The following is a 17,468-nucleotide window of genomic DNA, read 5'->3' as shown; positions in this document are numbered from 1 at the left end:
GCCTGTGTGGCTGAGTGGGCTAAAGCCTCTGCCTTCAGTTCAGGTCATGATCCCAGGGTCCTGGGATCGAGCCCCGCATCGGGCTCTCTGCTCAGCGGGGAGCCTGCTTCCCTTCCTCTCTCTCTGCCTGCCTCTCTGCCTACTTGTGATCTCTGTCTATGAAATAAATAAATAAATTCTTCAAATAAATAAATAAATAAATAAATACAGACAGACAGACAGACTGTGGCTTCTATTATAAGTGAGATGAGGAACAATGAGAAGATTCTGAGCAAGCAGTGACGTGACTGATTTACACCTAAAAACTTTCCTGATTGCAATGTTAGAAATACATCATAGGGGCGCCTGGGTGGCTCAGTGGGTTAAAGCCTCTGCCTTCGGCTACGGTCATGATCCTAGCATCCTGGGATCGAGCCCTGATCGGGCTCTCTGCTCAGTGGGGAGCCTGCTTCCTCCTCCCTCCCTCTCTCTCTCTCTCTCTCTCTCTCTCTCGCTCTTGCTCTGCCTGCCTCTCTGCCTACTTGTGATCTCTGTCGAATAAATTAAAAAAGAAATACATCATAAGAGGCAAGAGCTAAAGCTGAGTGTAAGTTGAGGTGGCAAGGTGAGACCGACAGTGAACTTGGACCAGTACAACAGCTACAGAAGTGGGCAGCAGTAGTTACATTTTCAGTTTGAAAGGTGGCACTATAGAGGACTTCCCAACAGTATGCACGTGGGATGAGAGAAGGGAGTAAAGCAGGACTTCTGCCCGATGTATCAAGACCCACAAAATGAAGTCCACTCCAGGAGCCCAGCCCATGTCACAAATCCAAACCTAAGTCGGCCTGCGCTTGTGGGGAAAACCTCACTACCAAGGAACCCTAACAGCAATCACAATCCCCCAACTCGGCTTTAGCTATCTTACTTTACCCTTGAGAAGGGCACCTACTTGCTTCGTAAAGAATCTCCAATGTCCTAACCAGTTAGGCCCTGTTTCTCTACTGCCTCTTCTAATAGCCCACGAAACTGCCCTTGCCCCACATCCTTCAGGAAGGGTACTCTCTCCACCGGTGGTCGGGCACTGTACTCCCTCAACCCAGGGATCATCTTCCCTGCGGTCAAGGACATCAAACTTGTTACTGAATTGTCCGAGTTGTCATTGGACATGTCCAAGAAGTATGGTACTGCCGTCAACTGTGATGGAAAACACTGCACACGGAACAAGCTCAGCAGGAAAGCCCTGGCATTTGGTTTCAGATGGGCTTTGTCTGACACATCTACACAACGGCCCTTTGAAGATGTTCTATACACAGTTTCATAAGCAAATCTATAATCCAAAGAAAGGTCTGGTCAGGAAATTAAAATGCAGAAGTCACTGGAGTACAGATGGGTTTTCAAACTTGTTACTGGACCAAGGCAGTGACCGTAAGAGAGAAGAAGACCCAGGCCCGTAGCCTGAGGCATCCAACATTAAGGGGTGGGAAGAAGCATAAGAACCAAGAAAGGAGACAGAAGGAGCAACTACAGAGGTGGCACAAAAATCAAGGCTCTGGTATTCTGGAAACAACGGGAATAAAGTATCGAGAAACGGGGGAGATCAAGTGCAGCTCGTGCTCCTGAAAGATGATGTGGGAGGACTCCTGAAATAGCAGCCTAGGAGTCAGAGACTTCACATTACTCACAGAAAAACACTTCACAGAGCACTAAGGACAAAAGCCTGACTGGAGAGGAACTGAGAGCGAAAGAAAAGGAAAGTCGGAAAAGTACGGACAACTCTTGGCACTTTTGTTGTCCAAGACCGCAGAAATGGCAGGGGAGTTGATATGGGGAGAGGGAGTCAAAATTTTTTTTTATGATGCGATAAATACAGTATGCTTTTATACTGATGGGCACATTCTAGGATATACTATTGAAGATGTGGAGAAACGGAGGGAAACTGCTGGAGAATTTGAATTTAAACTTAATTTGCCCTAGGTAGGCAAGGGAAAGGGCCTACAGTGCACAAGTGGAGGAAATGACCACGCGGAGAGAGGGGAAGGTGAAGTACACACACGCAGATGCTGGCGGGAAGGGAGATGATCCAAGTGCCACTCGGCAAACTTCATTTTTGCTTGCTTCAGTTTCTCAGTGATGTAGAAAAAAAGGAAAATGCCTTGGAAGATGCGGGAGGAGGTGCTAGAATTTTCAGAGAAAAGATATGAAACAGGTATCTAGGGAAGCAGAATAAATGACTGTGGTCGTGTGACTGGGCTCACTTACAGACTCCGGTCGTGGATTTGAAGGGAAAATAGCACAGAAGTGTGTTTTTCACCTGAAACACTCACACGGCTGCTGGCACTGAAAGGTGGAGAGAGGATTTAACCAGGGTTGTGGTTTTTCCCAAGTGAAATGAAAGGAGCGAGGGAGTTCCAGTGTATTCAAGGGAGTGATTGCAACGACTGAAAGGAGAATTCATGCCCAGAAGACTGAGAGAAAAGACATGCAGATGATGAGAGACAGAGACTTCTCCCAACCCTGATGGAGTAACAACAGCCAGGTTTCCCCCTCTCTGCTTCAACAACCAGAGCGCCATGGGGCAGCATGAGACAGTACTTCCCTAGAAAACCATCACAGGTGAGCCCTACAGATGCCCAACGGACTGCCTAGAGACAGTTTCCAAGCCTCAGCACAAGCAAGGAAATCCAAACAGCCTGGGCGTTTCACTTAGGAGCCAGAGTTTAGAGAGGACAAGGTGACAAAAATTTGTGGCACAGACAGAGATATACAAAGAAGTCAAGTCCCCTTGAGCCCTTGACTGAATTCTGACTTGCACATGTGTCTAAGGAGACTATCAGAGACTGGGGAAAAGTCCATTAGAACAATCCACAGGGCTCATAAAGGGCTGAAAACCCTACCAGCCAGGGCACAAGTGCTCTTTCACATTAGGGAAAGTCCTCAGAAAGGCAGTGCATCTACGGTGGACCCAAAGGACTCCTACTCTGAATGTTGTTCCAGAACCACTAGGAAAACGCAAAAGCAAGCCCAAGAAGATCAGGCTGATTCCAAGCACCTTAATTATGTCAAAGCCAAATCCAGAAATATTTAAAGGATATTTGAAAAACTCGGGCCCCAAAACATAAAACTCACGATGTCTAGCATCCAAACAAAAATTACCAACCAGGCAAAGAAGGAAAATACAACCCATCATCCAGAGAAAAACCCATCAACACACTGCCCCAGAAATGACATGAATGAGAGTTTTCAGTAAAGCATGACATTAAACCAGTTATTATAAAGGTCACAAGTTCAAGACAACAGAAGCACGCATGAACATTAAAGAAACAAAAGAATTCTAAAAAGGATTATCAGGGAGCTATGAAACAACATCAAATGACCTAACTAACATATAACCAGAGTCTTGGGCAGAGGGGGTTGATATCCAAAGAAATAAAAGCCAAAATGTTCCCTAACTTGATAAAAATTATCAACTCTCAGATCTAAGACACTACACAATAAGGTGGTAGAATCAATGAATTACAGGCCTTAGTGGAGCTAGATTACTGGGCTAAGAACATTAAAACAAGTTAGAAAGACAGCAGGGGTAATCAGAGTAGGATGCTTGCCACTGACATTGTAGAAGGGTAAAATTTTTAAAAACTTTTCATTATGTTTTTATTGTTTTTTTAATCATTCCCTTACAATATTTTGTACTTATTTCTTTCATTGCAAATACATGCCACTTAGCTAATTTGGGGTTACAGTCAATAAATTTTTTTACATGTGATAACTGTGATACAAAAGAGGGCTTCCTTTGCTTATCTCTGAATAGCTTCCTTTACATTTCGATGGATAGTCTGAATATCCAAAAACTGTTAATAGTTCAGCTATTTATAACTTCTATTATTTAAGTTCAATATAATCTTCAGTGTAGTTCATTCCATCAACTTTGATCTTTCACTTTACAATATCTGACTACTAATTATGTGTCAGGTACTGCTTTAAATATTTACAAGTATTCATTTGATCTTTTTAACTACACTCTGTGTTTGGTGATACTATTCTCACTTCATAGATGAAAACACCTGTACATTCTACCCTAAGATTAGGTTAAGTTATTTTCCTAAGATTATAGAAAGTAAGTGGCAGAGGTGGGCTTCAGATCCAAGCAGTATAGTTTGGTTAGAGCCTCATTTTTTTTTTTTTTTTAATAAGGTCTTATTATGGGGCACCTGAGTGGCTCAGTGGGTTAAGGCCTCTGCCTTCAGCTCAGGTCATGATCCCAGGGTGCTGGGATCGAGCCCCGCATCGGGCTCTCTGCTCAGCGGGGAGCCTGCTTCCTCCTCTCTCTCTGCCTGCCTCTCTGCCTACTTGTGTCCAATAAATAAATAAAATCTTTTATATATTAAAAAAAAAAGGTCTTATTATTTTTTAATGTAATCTCAACACCCAACACGGAGCTTGAACTCAAGACCCTGAGGATCAAGTTGCATGCTCTTCTGAAGGAGCCAGGTAGGTGCCCCTGGGGAGAGCCTTATTCTTAACTACTCCTCAGGTCTTTCCTAAATGGGTAACAGAGGGACTTGCAACATATTGGCTGGAATCCAACCCCTGACTTAATTTCATTTTTTTTAAAATTGCAGGGTAAAAAAAAAAATCTATGATTATAAAAATTCAGTGGCAAGTATCGAAAAACCACAGGGCAGGAGCACCACTACATGAAAGACGTATTTGTCATTAAACATGGTGCAGAAGAGAACACTTTTCCAAAAAGCTAAACATCTTTTAATCAGTGAAATGAAAAATTTCAAACTATACTTCCCTTTAAAACCTTTATGTTTCAGGGCACCTGGGTGTCTCAGTGGGTTAAGCCTCTGCTTTCGGCTCGGGTCATGATCTCAAGGTCCTGGGATTGAGCCCCGCATCAGGCTCTCTGCTCAGCAGGGAGCCTGCCTCCCCGCCCCTCCGCCTGCCTCTCTGCCAATTGTGATCTCTGTCAAATAAATAAATAAAATATCTTAAAAATGATAATAAAAAAAACCCTTTAGGTTTCTTTTATAGAGGAAAAAAATTTTAAACAAATTCTCATAGTGCCTAATTTTTAGAAACCCCAACAACTAACTTTAAGGAAAAAGACAACCACAGAAGTAACAGCATTGGTGAAAGAGTCTGAACTTATTTGAGGGCTTTTTCATCATTCATTCATTCCATTTATTCATTCAACAAATATCCTGAGTGACTACTGTAGTTGAAGAATTATGCTAGTCACTGGGACTTACAAATGAAAAGTCTTCAAGGAACTCACATTTTAATACAGTATTTCTTGAATTGTGGTTAACAGACTCCTGGAAGGGTCCCAGGATATATTTTTGAGGCTCAAAAGTATAATAATAAATTCTTAATTTTGTTTTTGTTCTAAAAAATGAAATAAGATATTAACACAAATAGAGTCTGGATCATTTGTATGACCTTATAACCAAACACTAACCATAAAGAAAAACTTTGATAAATTGTACAATATTAAAAATAATTTTGGGGGGCGCCTGGGTGGCTCAGTGGTTTAAGCCTCTGCCTTCAGCCCAAGTCATAATCTCAGGGTCCTGGGATCGAGCCCCACATCAGGCTCTCTGCTCAGCAGGGAGCCTGCTTCCCCCTCTCTCTCTGCCTGCCTCTCTGCCTACTTGTGATCCCTCTCTCTCTGTCAAATAAATAAATAAAATCTTTAAAAAATAATAATAATTTTTGTTCCTTAAAAGATACCATTAAGGCGGGGCGCCTGGGTGGCTCAGTGGGTTAAGCTGCTGCCTTCGGCTCAGGTCATGATCTCAGGGTCCTGGGATCGAGTCCCACATCGGGCTCTCTGCTTAGCAGGGAGCCTGCTTCCTCCTCTCTCTCTCTCTCTCTCTGCCTGCCTCTCTGCCTACTTGTGATCTCTCTCTGTCAAATAAATAAAATCTTTAAAAAAAAAAAAAAAGATACCATTAAGGAGGTGAAAAAGCTACTCTCAGAGTGGAAGAAGTTATTTCTAATACATATATCCAAGAAAGGCTCTTATCCAAAACATGTAGATTCCTAAAAATCAGTAAAAGAGGAAAAACAATCAAATCCAAACCCGTGCAACAACACTTGAATACACCCTCTACAAAGTCAATATCTAAATGGCCAACAATCATACGAAAAAGCACCCACCGTCATTAATCATCAGGGAAATACATATTAAAACCACAATGAAATATCACTATATACACCAAAAAAGCTAAAATAGAAAAGAATGACAATACCAAGTATTAGATAAAATTTAGAGAAACCAGAACGCTCATCTTCTGGTGGGTGTAAACTGGTACAGCTATTTTAAGAAACTACATAGCATATCAATGAAGGTTAGATATACGTATAATATGTGACGCACCAATTTCACTTCTGGGTATACTCCCAAATGAGCTGCATACCAAGGACCTGTTCAAGAAAGTACATCATATCTTTATTCTCAATAGTAAAAAACTATTATCGGCCCAAATGTCCAACAACAGGATGAATAAACTGAAATATTCATAGGAGTGGCATACTCCACAGCAAAAAAATTTAACAAGCAGTAATAGAGAGGAACCTCAAAGACATAATACTGAGCAAAAGTCCCAGGAGTACACACTTGTGCATGGACAGACAAAGAACATTTACAGTTATTACAAATCAGCATAGAGATTAGCCTGGGGCAGGGGCTCCAAACTAGAGACTAGGACAGGGCAAGAGACAGGGGGCTTTCGGGGGCATTGTTAATATTCTATTTCTACTGTGAAGTGTGTAAACCTGGCGATTCACAGACCCTTCCCCCTGGGGCTAATAATACATTATATGTTAATAAAAAATAAAGAATTTATTTAAAAAATATATTCTATTTCTAGATATGGGTGTTGGTTATACAGGCATGTTTCCTTTATTAAAAATGTATCCAGCTATACATTTATGATTTACAGGCATTTCTGTACACAGGTCATATTTCAGTAAATCTTGCTTGAAAAATTGTCACGCTAGTGTTGTTCATTTAAAAATTACTGAGTTTTTAGTGTAGTATTTAATTGGTAACTATCCTTTAATTGTTAAAGTATTCTGAGTTTAAGGAATTTATAGCTAGTGTCACATCTATACATATTAAAAATGTTATAATGGCTTCCTCTCTTCCTTCCTTCCTTCCTGAATAACTCAGCCCAAAAGCCAGTGTCAATGTGATTTCTCACTGTCAGAGAAAGAAATCACATTATATGGAAAGGGAAAAGGATAGAAATTAGTCTTCTGAGGGGCGCCTGGGTGGCTCAGTCAGTTGGGCGTCTGCCTTCAGTTCAGGTCATGGTCTCAGGGTCCTGGATCGAGCCCCACATCGGGCTCTCTGCTCAGCGGGGAGCCTGCTTCCCCTTCTCTCTTTCTGCCTGCTTGTGATTTCTCTCTGCCTGTGTCAAGTAAACAAATAAAAGCTTTAAAAAAAAAAAAATGAGTCTTTTGGAATTGGGAGGACTGGGGTGAACTCACTGGTTTCGATAATACACAGAAATTACCACAGGGTGTGTGTGTCCTAGCTCAACCCAATGGGAGAGCCTGGGAGAAGCAACACTCCAACAGCAATTAGCATCCCTAGCATCCAGATCCTGATTTCTCAAGACCGTATTCCATGAAAAGGTTCCTTAGAGAAAATGTTAATTCCAAAGTTAGGGCAGAAATGAGACTGGAACACATTTTTGTGTCAGAAAGTAAGAAAGCATTTAATCTAAGCAAAATTAATGACAGTGACAGATTGTAACACATTAAATGAAATTCTTTGGACGGGGTGGGGAGGAACACAGCCACTGGCTATTGGTATGATTACATTTAACTTCTAAATGATCATCTATAAATTCAACAGGAAAAACTAGCACATAGTCCAACAGGAAGCCACAACAGTCCATGTAAGCAACACTGGATGAAGCCCTACACGGAGGCAAGGTGCTACCGGTGAGATGTTCACGAAACGGTTTCATAAGGAAGGAATTATGACTTAGCCATTTACCAACTGTGTGACCGTGAGTAAGTTACTTAAACTCTCTGTGCTTCAGTTTCATCTAAGTAAGATGGATTTAACACAGTTATCCATGTGCAAGGGCTGTTACGGGATTTAATAAGACACGTAAAATGTTGAGAGACATGGATTGAATAATTAATAAGACACGTAAAATGTTTGAGAGACATAGACTGAATAATTAAATATAATAAAGGTGCTGGCTATCTTTATTGCATTAGGGACTCCCACAGTAACTACTATTGCTTCTAATTCTCCTACAATAACAGAATTTGGTGGTAGTCAGATGTAGGAATGAGAGAAAGTTGAAAATGACTTGACAAAAGCAGTATTAAGGCACTAATCTCTGAAATGACTTCTCAGTTGCTCCCTCACTGGTACTCCCCAGTATAATTCAAAATACAAAGGATACGAAATTCTAAAACATAGAGGTCCAAAACAGATTTTTTTAAAAAATCATATATAACCCATATTTTTTTCCTCATTATTTTTTTAAAATGAGAGTAGGGTACCCCTAAGCACGTGTTTGCTCTGCCTACTGCATAATGCAACACGGCTCTCAGATTTCTGATGTGAGTGACTGACAGAGCGCCGACCATAGAAGAAATGCCAGGGAAGGAATGCATTTGAGTTGAGTGATTTGGAAGGAGTGGTCAAGATCAGTTTGGGAGGTACTGCCCAAGAAAATCAAATGCTGAAGTTCTAACTCTTGGCCTCATTTCTTTCCCCCTGAGTTCACTGTTCCTCCTTATTTTAAATAAGATAAAAAAGTAAATCATTCTTTACTTTTGTCTCCCCCACAAGACTGAGGAAAAAAAAATTAGTGTCAAGTTTCTCAAAAACAATTAGAGGAGAGAAATGATGAAAACAGTAAGAAAAAAAAAAGTTGGAAGAAAGAAAAATAGGTGAACAAAGGCTTAGCTCCCTTTCCTACTCTAATAGATATAAAGAAATCAGGAGGGGCGCCTGGGTGGCTCAGGGGGTTAAGCCTCTGCCTTCAGCTCAGGTCATGATCCCAGGACCCAGGGATCTAGCCCCGCATCAGGCTCTCTGCTCCACAGGGAGCCTGCTTCCCCCACCCCACCGCCCCACCTCTCTGCCTACTTGTGATCTCTCTGTCAAATAAATAAATAAAAATAAAATCTTAAAAACAAATAAATCAGGATCTCCTAATATAACATGTTGGTTAACCAGAACCAATAAAATACACTTAGCTACATCGAAAAAGTAGCCCCTAACATAATGATCTAAAACAAACTGATGGTCAAATCCTACAATCTCTTACCCATATCCATGGTGATCGTCTCAAAGAAAAACAAGCATGCACTAGGAAGAAAGCAAATTACAGAATAAAAGTTTAATTTTTTGTAATGTGTTTGGGGCCGGGGGAGATGTTATAGGGCAGTAATGAAAAATGCCATATGGCTCTCTCTGGAATGCGTTATTTTAAAAGATTCTGCACACTTCCTATTGAAATTCAAGAGTGGCTTTTCAAAAAGTGAGTTCATCTGCAACAATTCCATTTTATTTAATCCCAAGAAAAAGGCTGTACATAATTCCTTGTGTGCACATATAAAATGTGATCTCTGTCAAATAAATAAATAAAATCTTTTTAAAAAATAGTAATGCTTAAACACAGGAGAGTAAACAGAAACAGAAAAGTCCACTAACTTGCAAAATCTACTTAGAATCATTTTTAAATTACTCACTTTACAACAAAATAACACAAATACTGACCTATTGGTTTGCCCTGAAATGTCCAGAAATCCCTACATAATACATGGGACAAAACACACGATATCCAACTGTAGAAACAATCCTATGACAATTATAATGACATCAAATGTATTTGGGGGCACCTGGCTGGCTCAGTCAGTGGAGTGTGTGACTCTTGATTTCGGGATTGAAAGTTCAAGCCCCACAATCGGTGTAGAGATTACTAAAAGAACCCCAAACAATCTTAAAAAGTTGCATTTGTAAGAAAACAGAGAATGCAGTTATTAATACCGTGCATGTTCTTGTAACACCCTCGTGATGACAAAGGTACAAGTTAAAGGACGAGCTGAGGCAAGACAAGAAATAATGACGTGGACACAGTTAGTAGCAATTACTTTGATCACCTGCACACTTTCACTCCCGTAACATTCTGACTATGACACAAGGTTATTTAAGATTTATATTTATTCCCTCTGTGAAGTTCCTATCCTACTGATTATGAGTTATATCTAATTACTTTACAAAAGGAATCCAATTTGTGTATTTCAGGTCTTCCATGTAAATCACAAGGCTATTTGAATGTGTGGGTTCCTGCACGGTCTATGAGCCACTAGTACTCCCAGTTATGTGATTTTAAAACCACATCTGCAATCCCCATTAACCAAAAGAACCACAAAACTCCAGTATATATCTGAATCCTGGCAGTTCTCACTATATTCCAGCCACACCACCCTTTGTTTTAAACGTGTTCCTCAAATTAGCCAAGCTCACCACAGCACCTCAAGACCTTTGCCTAGAATAGAATGCAGGTCATTCAGGTCTAGCGTCAATGTCACCTCCCTGAGGCCTTCCTAAAACAGCCTAAGAAAACTGCCTTTTGCCCATTCCTCTCTGCAGATCTGAAGCCACAGGCTTAAGCACATAGATTTAACCTGACTTTGAGATTGAAATTTTTAATTTAGACCAACAGGACTTTTTAAAAAAACCAGAAAGCTAGGAGACGGGGCTGAAATGTCATCAAGTAGCAGGGAAGGAAAATTCAACAGAACAGAGTTGAAAGCAGTATTTTGGGAAAAAAGATAAAACTATTTTGTTGTAAATACATAAAATATGCCCCCAGTTTCTGAGCACTCCTGATTATACTGTTTCCATCACAGCTCTTGTTTCTACAAAAACTACCCAATGTGTCACTTCTTTGGTGACAGCACTCACACGTTTGAAAAGGAGCTCCACAGACTAGAGACCTCGTCGGTCATATTCACTGCTGTGTTACACTTAGAATAGTATCCCGCAGAGAGTAAATGCCTACATATTTGTAAGATGAACAAACCCATTACAAAGATCAAATACGCCAGACAGTACCTGTACTACATGTATCATGACCAAGGTTTAAACCCCAGCTGTCACCTGTTTACTCGCATACAGTCCATCAGGCGGGCGCCAATTCACTCCACACCTACTATACCAAGGCACGAGTCACATGGCTTTCTGTGACACGACTGGGTCCTCCAGGAGGCCTACCAAAACAGCGGGTAAGAAGCATCTGTCTTTGTCTCTCTCTCTTCTCTGTCCCCCAGATGGTTATCTAGTGTCCTCTCCATACCCTCCTGCAGTCTAAAATTGCCCTTTTCTAATCCACTGATAAACGACTGATATCTCAAGGTTTATCCTAAACTGTCTCTTCCTGTCAGTAACATCAATACATATCGCCTCCAGATTGAGGTACTTGCTCATCTATTTTCCCAGAACAGGAACAACGCTCACACTGACGTTTATCACAGACTTAGAGTAACTCAGTCCACCAACATGCAGAAGCCTGAGTTCCTTTCTCCCTAGGCCGTGTCCAATGTAACCACATCTCAAGGACAGGACACTGGAGGGAGGGCAGGCGGCCCTAAGGATCATGTGCCTCTCACACGCCCATCTGGAAAGCAATTCCCCTCAACTCAGTGAAAACTGACAAGGTGGGCTGTAAATAAGGCTCTCACTTGTGTTCAAATAGAGATTAAAAAGAATCATGCAGTTGTGTACCTTAAATGTTCACGGACAACACCCACAACTTGGTGATCACCTGCACAGTTCCTTGCCGAGCACTTTCCTGACTCAAAAGGCCTTTATGCCAACCGTTCCTGTTCCCTCCACCTGGGAGTCTTCTCCAAAATATGTACGTGCCACGTGTCCTCGCTTCATTCAATGTCAACGTTCATCCAACGTCACCTCCTCAAGAGGCCGTCCCCGAACAGTCCATCAAATATAACATCAATTCCTCTCTACCCTTTCCCTGATTGTTTTTCTTCACAACATATCTGACCCAGTTATTTGCTTATATGTTTTTTGCCTCTCTCCCCCACAAAAAATATACATAAGGGCAGGAATTTGCCTAAATCACCAGGCAGGATTAGAAAATGCTGAATACTCACTGGATGAATTGATTTTCCAGAGACTTACTGACCCCCTGTTAAGGTTCCAATGAACATGGTGTCCTCGGTACAAGTGCCCCTCATCCATGACCACCCCACGAGTCGGATCCTGAATATACTTAAAGGCAATGCTGGGGGGGCTGTGTGGCTCAGTCCTTAAGCGCCTGCCTTCAGCTCAGGTCATGACCCAGGGTCCTGGAATCAAGCCCCACATCAGGTTCCCTGCTCAGCGGGAAGCCTGCTTCTTCCTCCCCACTCCCCCTGCTTGTGTACCCTCTCTCGTTGACTCTCTAACATATAATATATAAGGCATAAAGCAAGTGCTAAAAGGAAGTGACGCCCTGCTCTGGCTGTGCACAGCAGGCAACAATTTCAAAAGACAGCACTAAGAAGAAAGGGGGAATCTGGGCCGATCCTATTAGTGACTAAATAGATCTTAATAGGCCAATATGAAGATAGTGATATCCTAGTGATCCAACAAGGATCCAGCCAGGTAGAGGTAGGGGTGTGTGAGAGAGAGAAAGAGGAAGAGGAAGAGGAGAGGAAGGAGAGAGGAAGGAGAGGAAGGAGAGCAGGAGGGGGCCGGGGAAGCAGGGAGATATTAGGGAGAAGACCCAACTGGAAAGATATCAAAGAATTTGAACCATCAAAGGTATTTGAGCAGGAAACTGATATGGTCAGAACTGTGTTTTGGTCCAGAGCTCAGATCAGAGTTAAGAGATAAAAATAGTGAAATCATGGGAGTTAGGACTGCCCCAGAAACAGAAGTACAAAGATAGAATAGGGCTGAAGATTAACTCCTGAGAAATAATCACACTGGGGAGGACAGGAGGGAGGTCAGTGAAAAACACCAATGATCTGAGAGAGAGGATACTATGGAGAGAATCTCTTAAAAATCAAAAGGGAGGGGCGCCTGGGTGGCTCAGTGGGTTAAAGCCCCTGCCTTCCGCTCAGGTCATGATCCAAGGATTCTGGGATCGAGCCCCGCATCAGGCTCTCTGCTTGGGAGGGAGCCTGCCTCCCCCTCTCTCTGTGCCTGCCTCTCCGCCTACTTGTGATTTCTGTCTGTTAAATAAATAAATAAAAATCTTTAAAAAAAAAAAAATCAAAAGGGAAGCAGAGCTAGTGATCAACAATATCGGAGAAAAATCTCATTTTGCAATCAGGCAGCATCGCTTAAGTAGTGGAGGTAAGGGAAGAGGAGTCACGGTAAGTTAAGCAAGAAGGTGAAGAACTATAAAGGAAGCATGTGGGGGCTGCCTTTCAACCAACCAGGGACATGAATGGCAAGAGGAAAAAGAGCCCAAGTTTTATGAGAGGAGATACGCGAACTTTTTCCCTCCACAGAAGCCAGAACAAGGGGACTTAAAAAAAGTAACAGGGAATGTGCTGCCAGGTCCTGGAGGGGAGAGGAAGGCTGAAGAACGAGCCATGAAGAACACAGCAGGTGCCTCAAAAAAGAGAATCCAGGGGAAACTGGGAAAGTGTGTGGCACTGACCACAGGAGTTGAGAGCCCTCCACAAGACTGCATAACAGGCCAAGAACTAAACGAGGGCTGAGACCCGGCAAAGTAAGATTTAAACAACTGCCATTTGGGATAGGATACTCAACTAGAAATGAAGAAAATAAACGGAGGGCTAGATACTGCCAAAGCAAAAGAACCAGAATTCCATGTTAAAAACAAACAAACAAACAAATAAACTTAAAGTAGTAATACAGAAAGGTTTGGGGAGATATAACCCCCCCCAAGCAACTGGTAACTGTGTACGACAAAATATACAACACACGTTTTTGCGTATTAGATTTCCAAAATCCAGCCACAGTCCACCTGCCTTAAATACACAATCCCTCTATCGAATTCCAATATTAAAAACATAGGTCGTTTTTTATGGCTTTGCCCTCTCACTTGTAAGTTTCCTATCAAAGTTCTGAATCTTGTAATCTTTCGTAACATATCAGCTTTCCCTCCAAACTGTCATCCACAAACTCAATAAACTTAACTCCACCCAAGTTACTGGCAAATTGGAAGAAAGCTTATTTTTTCAGCAGGACGCTGCAGGCCTCCCTCCGGGTGGATGATTTATCACTTATCCTTCCTCATGTACAACTGTTTAATGAATCCAATTCTAACTGTATTCTCATCTAGCCCACGTTTCTCCATTTTGACCACAAGACATGATAATTCTGTCAAATAAACTCTGATGAAACCTACTTGCACAATGTCTAAGGCATTTTTCTTATAAACCTGTCTATTAGTCCTGTCAAGAGAGCAAATGAGGCTAATCTGGCCACACCCCACTCACCTCGATCTTTATTCAAGGTACCCGGACTTGAATTTAGACGACCCATGTTATGGGTCTACCCTGGCAGTCTCACTACATTTCTCCAAGACACCAAACTTTCCCCTTCTTAATTAGCTACTTCTTTCAGTATGAACATGAGATAACCCCCCTCCCTACTTCCAATATGGAAAGAAAAGAAGAAAAAAAAAAAAAGATTTTTCTGGCCAACTTCAACACATAAACTTTTGGTGATACAGATAGAAGAATCAAGCGTCTATTTATAACATCCATTATATGATGTTAGTTGTGTGTACTTAAAATCACATATTATGGGGGTGCCTGGGTGGCTCAGTTGTTAAGTGTCTGCCCCACGTTGGGAGCAGGGAGCCGTTTCTCCCTCTCCCACTCCCCCTGCATGTGTTCCCTCTCTCGTTGTATCTCTCTCTGTCTAATGAAGAAATTAAAAAATAAAATAAAATAAAATCACATATTATGTAAAATAACATTCAGAAATTCTTTCTCCCCCTCTTTACAACACTTCATAAAACAATTTCACTGAAAATTTTCCAGTGTATCTTTGGCATCTGTCTTCATGCTCACTAGAGTAAATAACTCATTTACCTATTTTTTTCAAAGCATTATCACCTTTGTTTAATTTATAAAAGTTGTCTGAGTTACAGAACTTTCTGAATGCTTGTGAACTTTTTAACCTAAGTCCCAAATACCCATTTTCTATACACTCAAGTAGTTTTCTCATTCTCTAGGTGTCTGTTGTCTATGCAGATTCACAATCTCCATACAGTAAGCACACTATTATTGCACTGAAGTAGCCTAAAACGTGCATCTTCTCCAAACAATCTTTTGTAAGTTACAGGGAGCAGAAAAAAGTGATTTGCTCTTTTCTGAAAGAATTCTTAGGGGAATAAGACCTTGCTTTACATCCAAGTAATCAAGTCAAAAACAGAATCACAAACCAGATTATTTCTTAAACACACTTCGATGAGTAACATTAGCTACTGCTCATGTAAACATGTGGGAAGCACAAACAGGAGTCTTCAGAAGGTAAACAAGTTTTCTTTCTGGTCTATTAGAACTTTGCAATCCTGTTCTAAAAGAAGAGTAGGATGGCTTACTCCATCCCCATGAATTCGTTTTCTCCCAGAAACAGCCGCACTAGTAACTCTGGCTGCGTTACGTGTATCCTGTACTAATTCAGTGCCAGGTTAAGCATTTTACATACACTGACACGACCTTAACAATGCTCCTACGAGATAGATGCTATTGATAACGCCACATTATTGATAAGGAAAGCGGGGCACGGAGGGAGAAGTTGAGAAACTTGCCCAAAGTCACACAGCCTCTAAGTGGCAGACTGAGTTTCCTTCCAGGTCCCTCCCCCCTTTTAAAAGAATATATATTACCTCTTCGATTAGTAAAATTTGGTCCACATTTCCTAAGACAGTCCCACCCGTTAGGCAGCTGTTAGCGGTGATGTAAAGAAGACCTACGCGAGGTTCCGGTACATTTCACCGTACTGTCCGTTCTGTTTATCATCCCTGTGCCCTGTGTTCCTCCTCCTCCTCCCAACTTTCCGAGGGCAGGGGCTGCTGCCTCCGTCTCCCCCGCCATCCCACAGAACCAAAACGAACTCTAACCCTCGTCTTGGATCCCGTCGCTCTGCGGAGCTCGGGAAGAAACGCCGGGAGCGCTGCCCCGGGGCTGCGGGGCAGTTTCCCAAGGAAAAAACAGGAGAAATGGGAACTCGGGAGCGCGAGGACAGGAGCGAAGGTGCAGCGCGCAGAAGCGGGAGGGCGCGAGCGGGGTGGAAGGCACCGCTCCCCGCCTGACCCGGAATTTCGTGCACACAGGACGGGGCCGAGGGAGACGAGGCGAAGAAGGCGGGGGTCAGGCGGGCCGCGGAGCCCGACTGGGCAGCATCTTCTCGGATTTCCCGTTGCTGCATCTTGGACTCCGGCCGCTACCGAGACCCGGAGACTGCTGCGACCCCGGCGGGTCGGCTCCCCGCAGCCCCACGCTCCAGCCGCCCCGGGCCACGGCGGCTCCCCCGCCAGCCGCGCTCGCCGCCTGCGCTCGGCCGGGCCCTGCACACCCCGCGCCGGCCGGCGGGACGGACAGCCGGAGCCTCCCGACCCCAAGGCCACAGACCCGCGTTCCGGTGCTCGGCGGCCGCCTCCCCGGCCTCCCCCGCGGCGGACAACCCCCGAGCACTCCCACACCCGGCCGCCGAGCCCGAGCCGGGCCTCTCCCGAAACGCCAGAGCCGGCGGGCGCGGAGCCCGAGCCGCGCCGGACCGAGGGTCTTACCTTTAACAGATTAGACGTCGCCATGTTCCTGCAACTTCGCCTCTCGCGAGACGGCGCGAGATTTCGCGGCGCTCCGGGCCAGGCCACAGGCGGAGGCCCGGCTTCCCAGCAGGGCCGAGCGGCCCGCCGGCCCGCACCGGAGGTGTGCTGGGCGCCGCGGAGACGTGCTCAAGGCGCTGACCTCGTCCCGAGCACCTGGAGCTTCCTCGCTCTTTCCCCCTACATGGTCACCGGAGCTTCCCCACACAGAAGAGCTCATGCACACGCTCGGGAAGTCGGCAGTGGCGGACGGGGAGGAGGCAGCGGGAGCCGACCTGAATTGGAAGAGGAAGCATGGACTCCGCGAGCCTCCCCACTCTTTCGGATTAGCCTTTGTGGTTGCACCCGCGGCGGCCACCGGCAACGAATTTAGCTCGGCTTAGGCCGGGCAGCTCAGGTTCCGTGGCCGCGTCACGTGACGCGGCGGGCGGGGGCGCGCTCGGGAGCGAGCGTGGGAGCCGGGACGCCTCGGTGGGTCGGGAGGCGGCTGAGAGGGCGGAAGCACGCCCTCTGCTGGCGGGACCGGATATTTTCCCTGGTCCCCCATGCCCCCGCCCCCACTCCCACCCTCACCCCAAATCCGGGGACCCGGTGTGCAGGGAGCGCCGGGATCCCGAGGGAGACGCTTGCGCCAGGTCGGCTGGCGTCCGGCTGCTCAGTCAGTAAGAACTGGCACATCGA

At 44.0% G+C, this 17,468-nt stretch overlaps 1 protein-coding gene across 1 annotated transcript in view; it reads right to left on the bottom strand.

The window, feature by feature from the left end:
- CUL5 (cullin 5) overlaps positions 1-17,239 on the bottom strand; it is a 91,650-nt gene extending 74,411 nt beyond the window's left edge. Inside the window, exon 1 of the mRNA XM_032359275.1 lies at positions 16,749-17,239. Coding sequence (XP_032215166.1) covers positions 16,749-16,772 — 24 coding nt within the window. The 5' untranslated portion in view covers positions 16,773-17,239. The remainder of the gene's footprint in view (positions 1-16,748) is intronic.
- Positions 17,240-17,468: the final 229 nt, after the last annotated feature.

Source organism: Mustela erminea, chromosome 9 (genome assembly GCF_009829155.1).
Source record: "Mustela erminea isolate mMusErm1 chromosome 9, mMusErm1.Pri, whole genome shotgun sequence".
NCBI classification, from domain to species: domain Eukaryota; kingdom Metazoa; phylum Chordata; class Mammalia; order Carnivora; family Mustelidae; genus Mustela; species Mustela erminea.
This window is presented reverse-complemented; position numbering and strand designations above follow the sequence as displayed.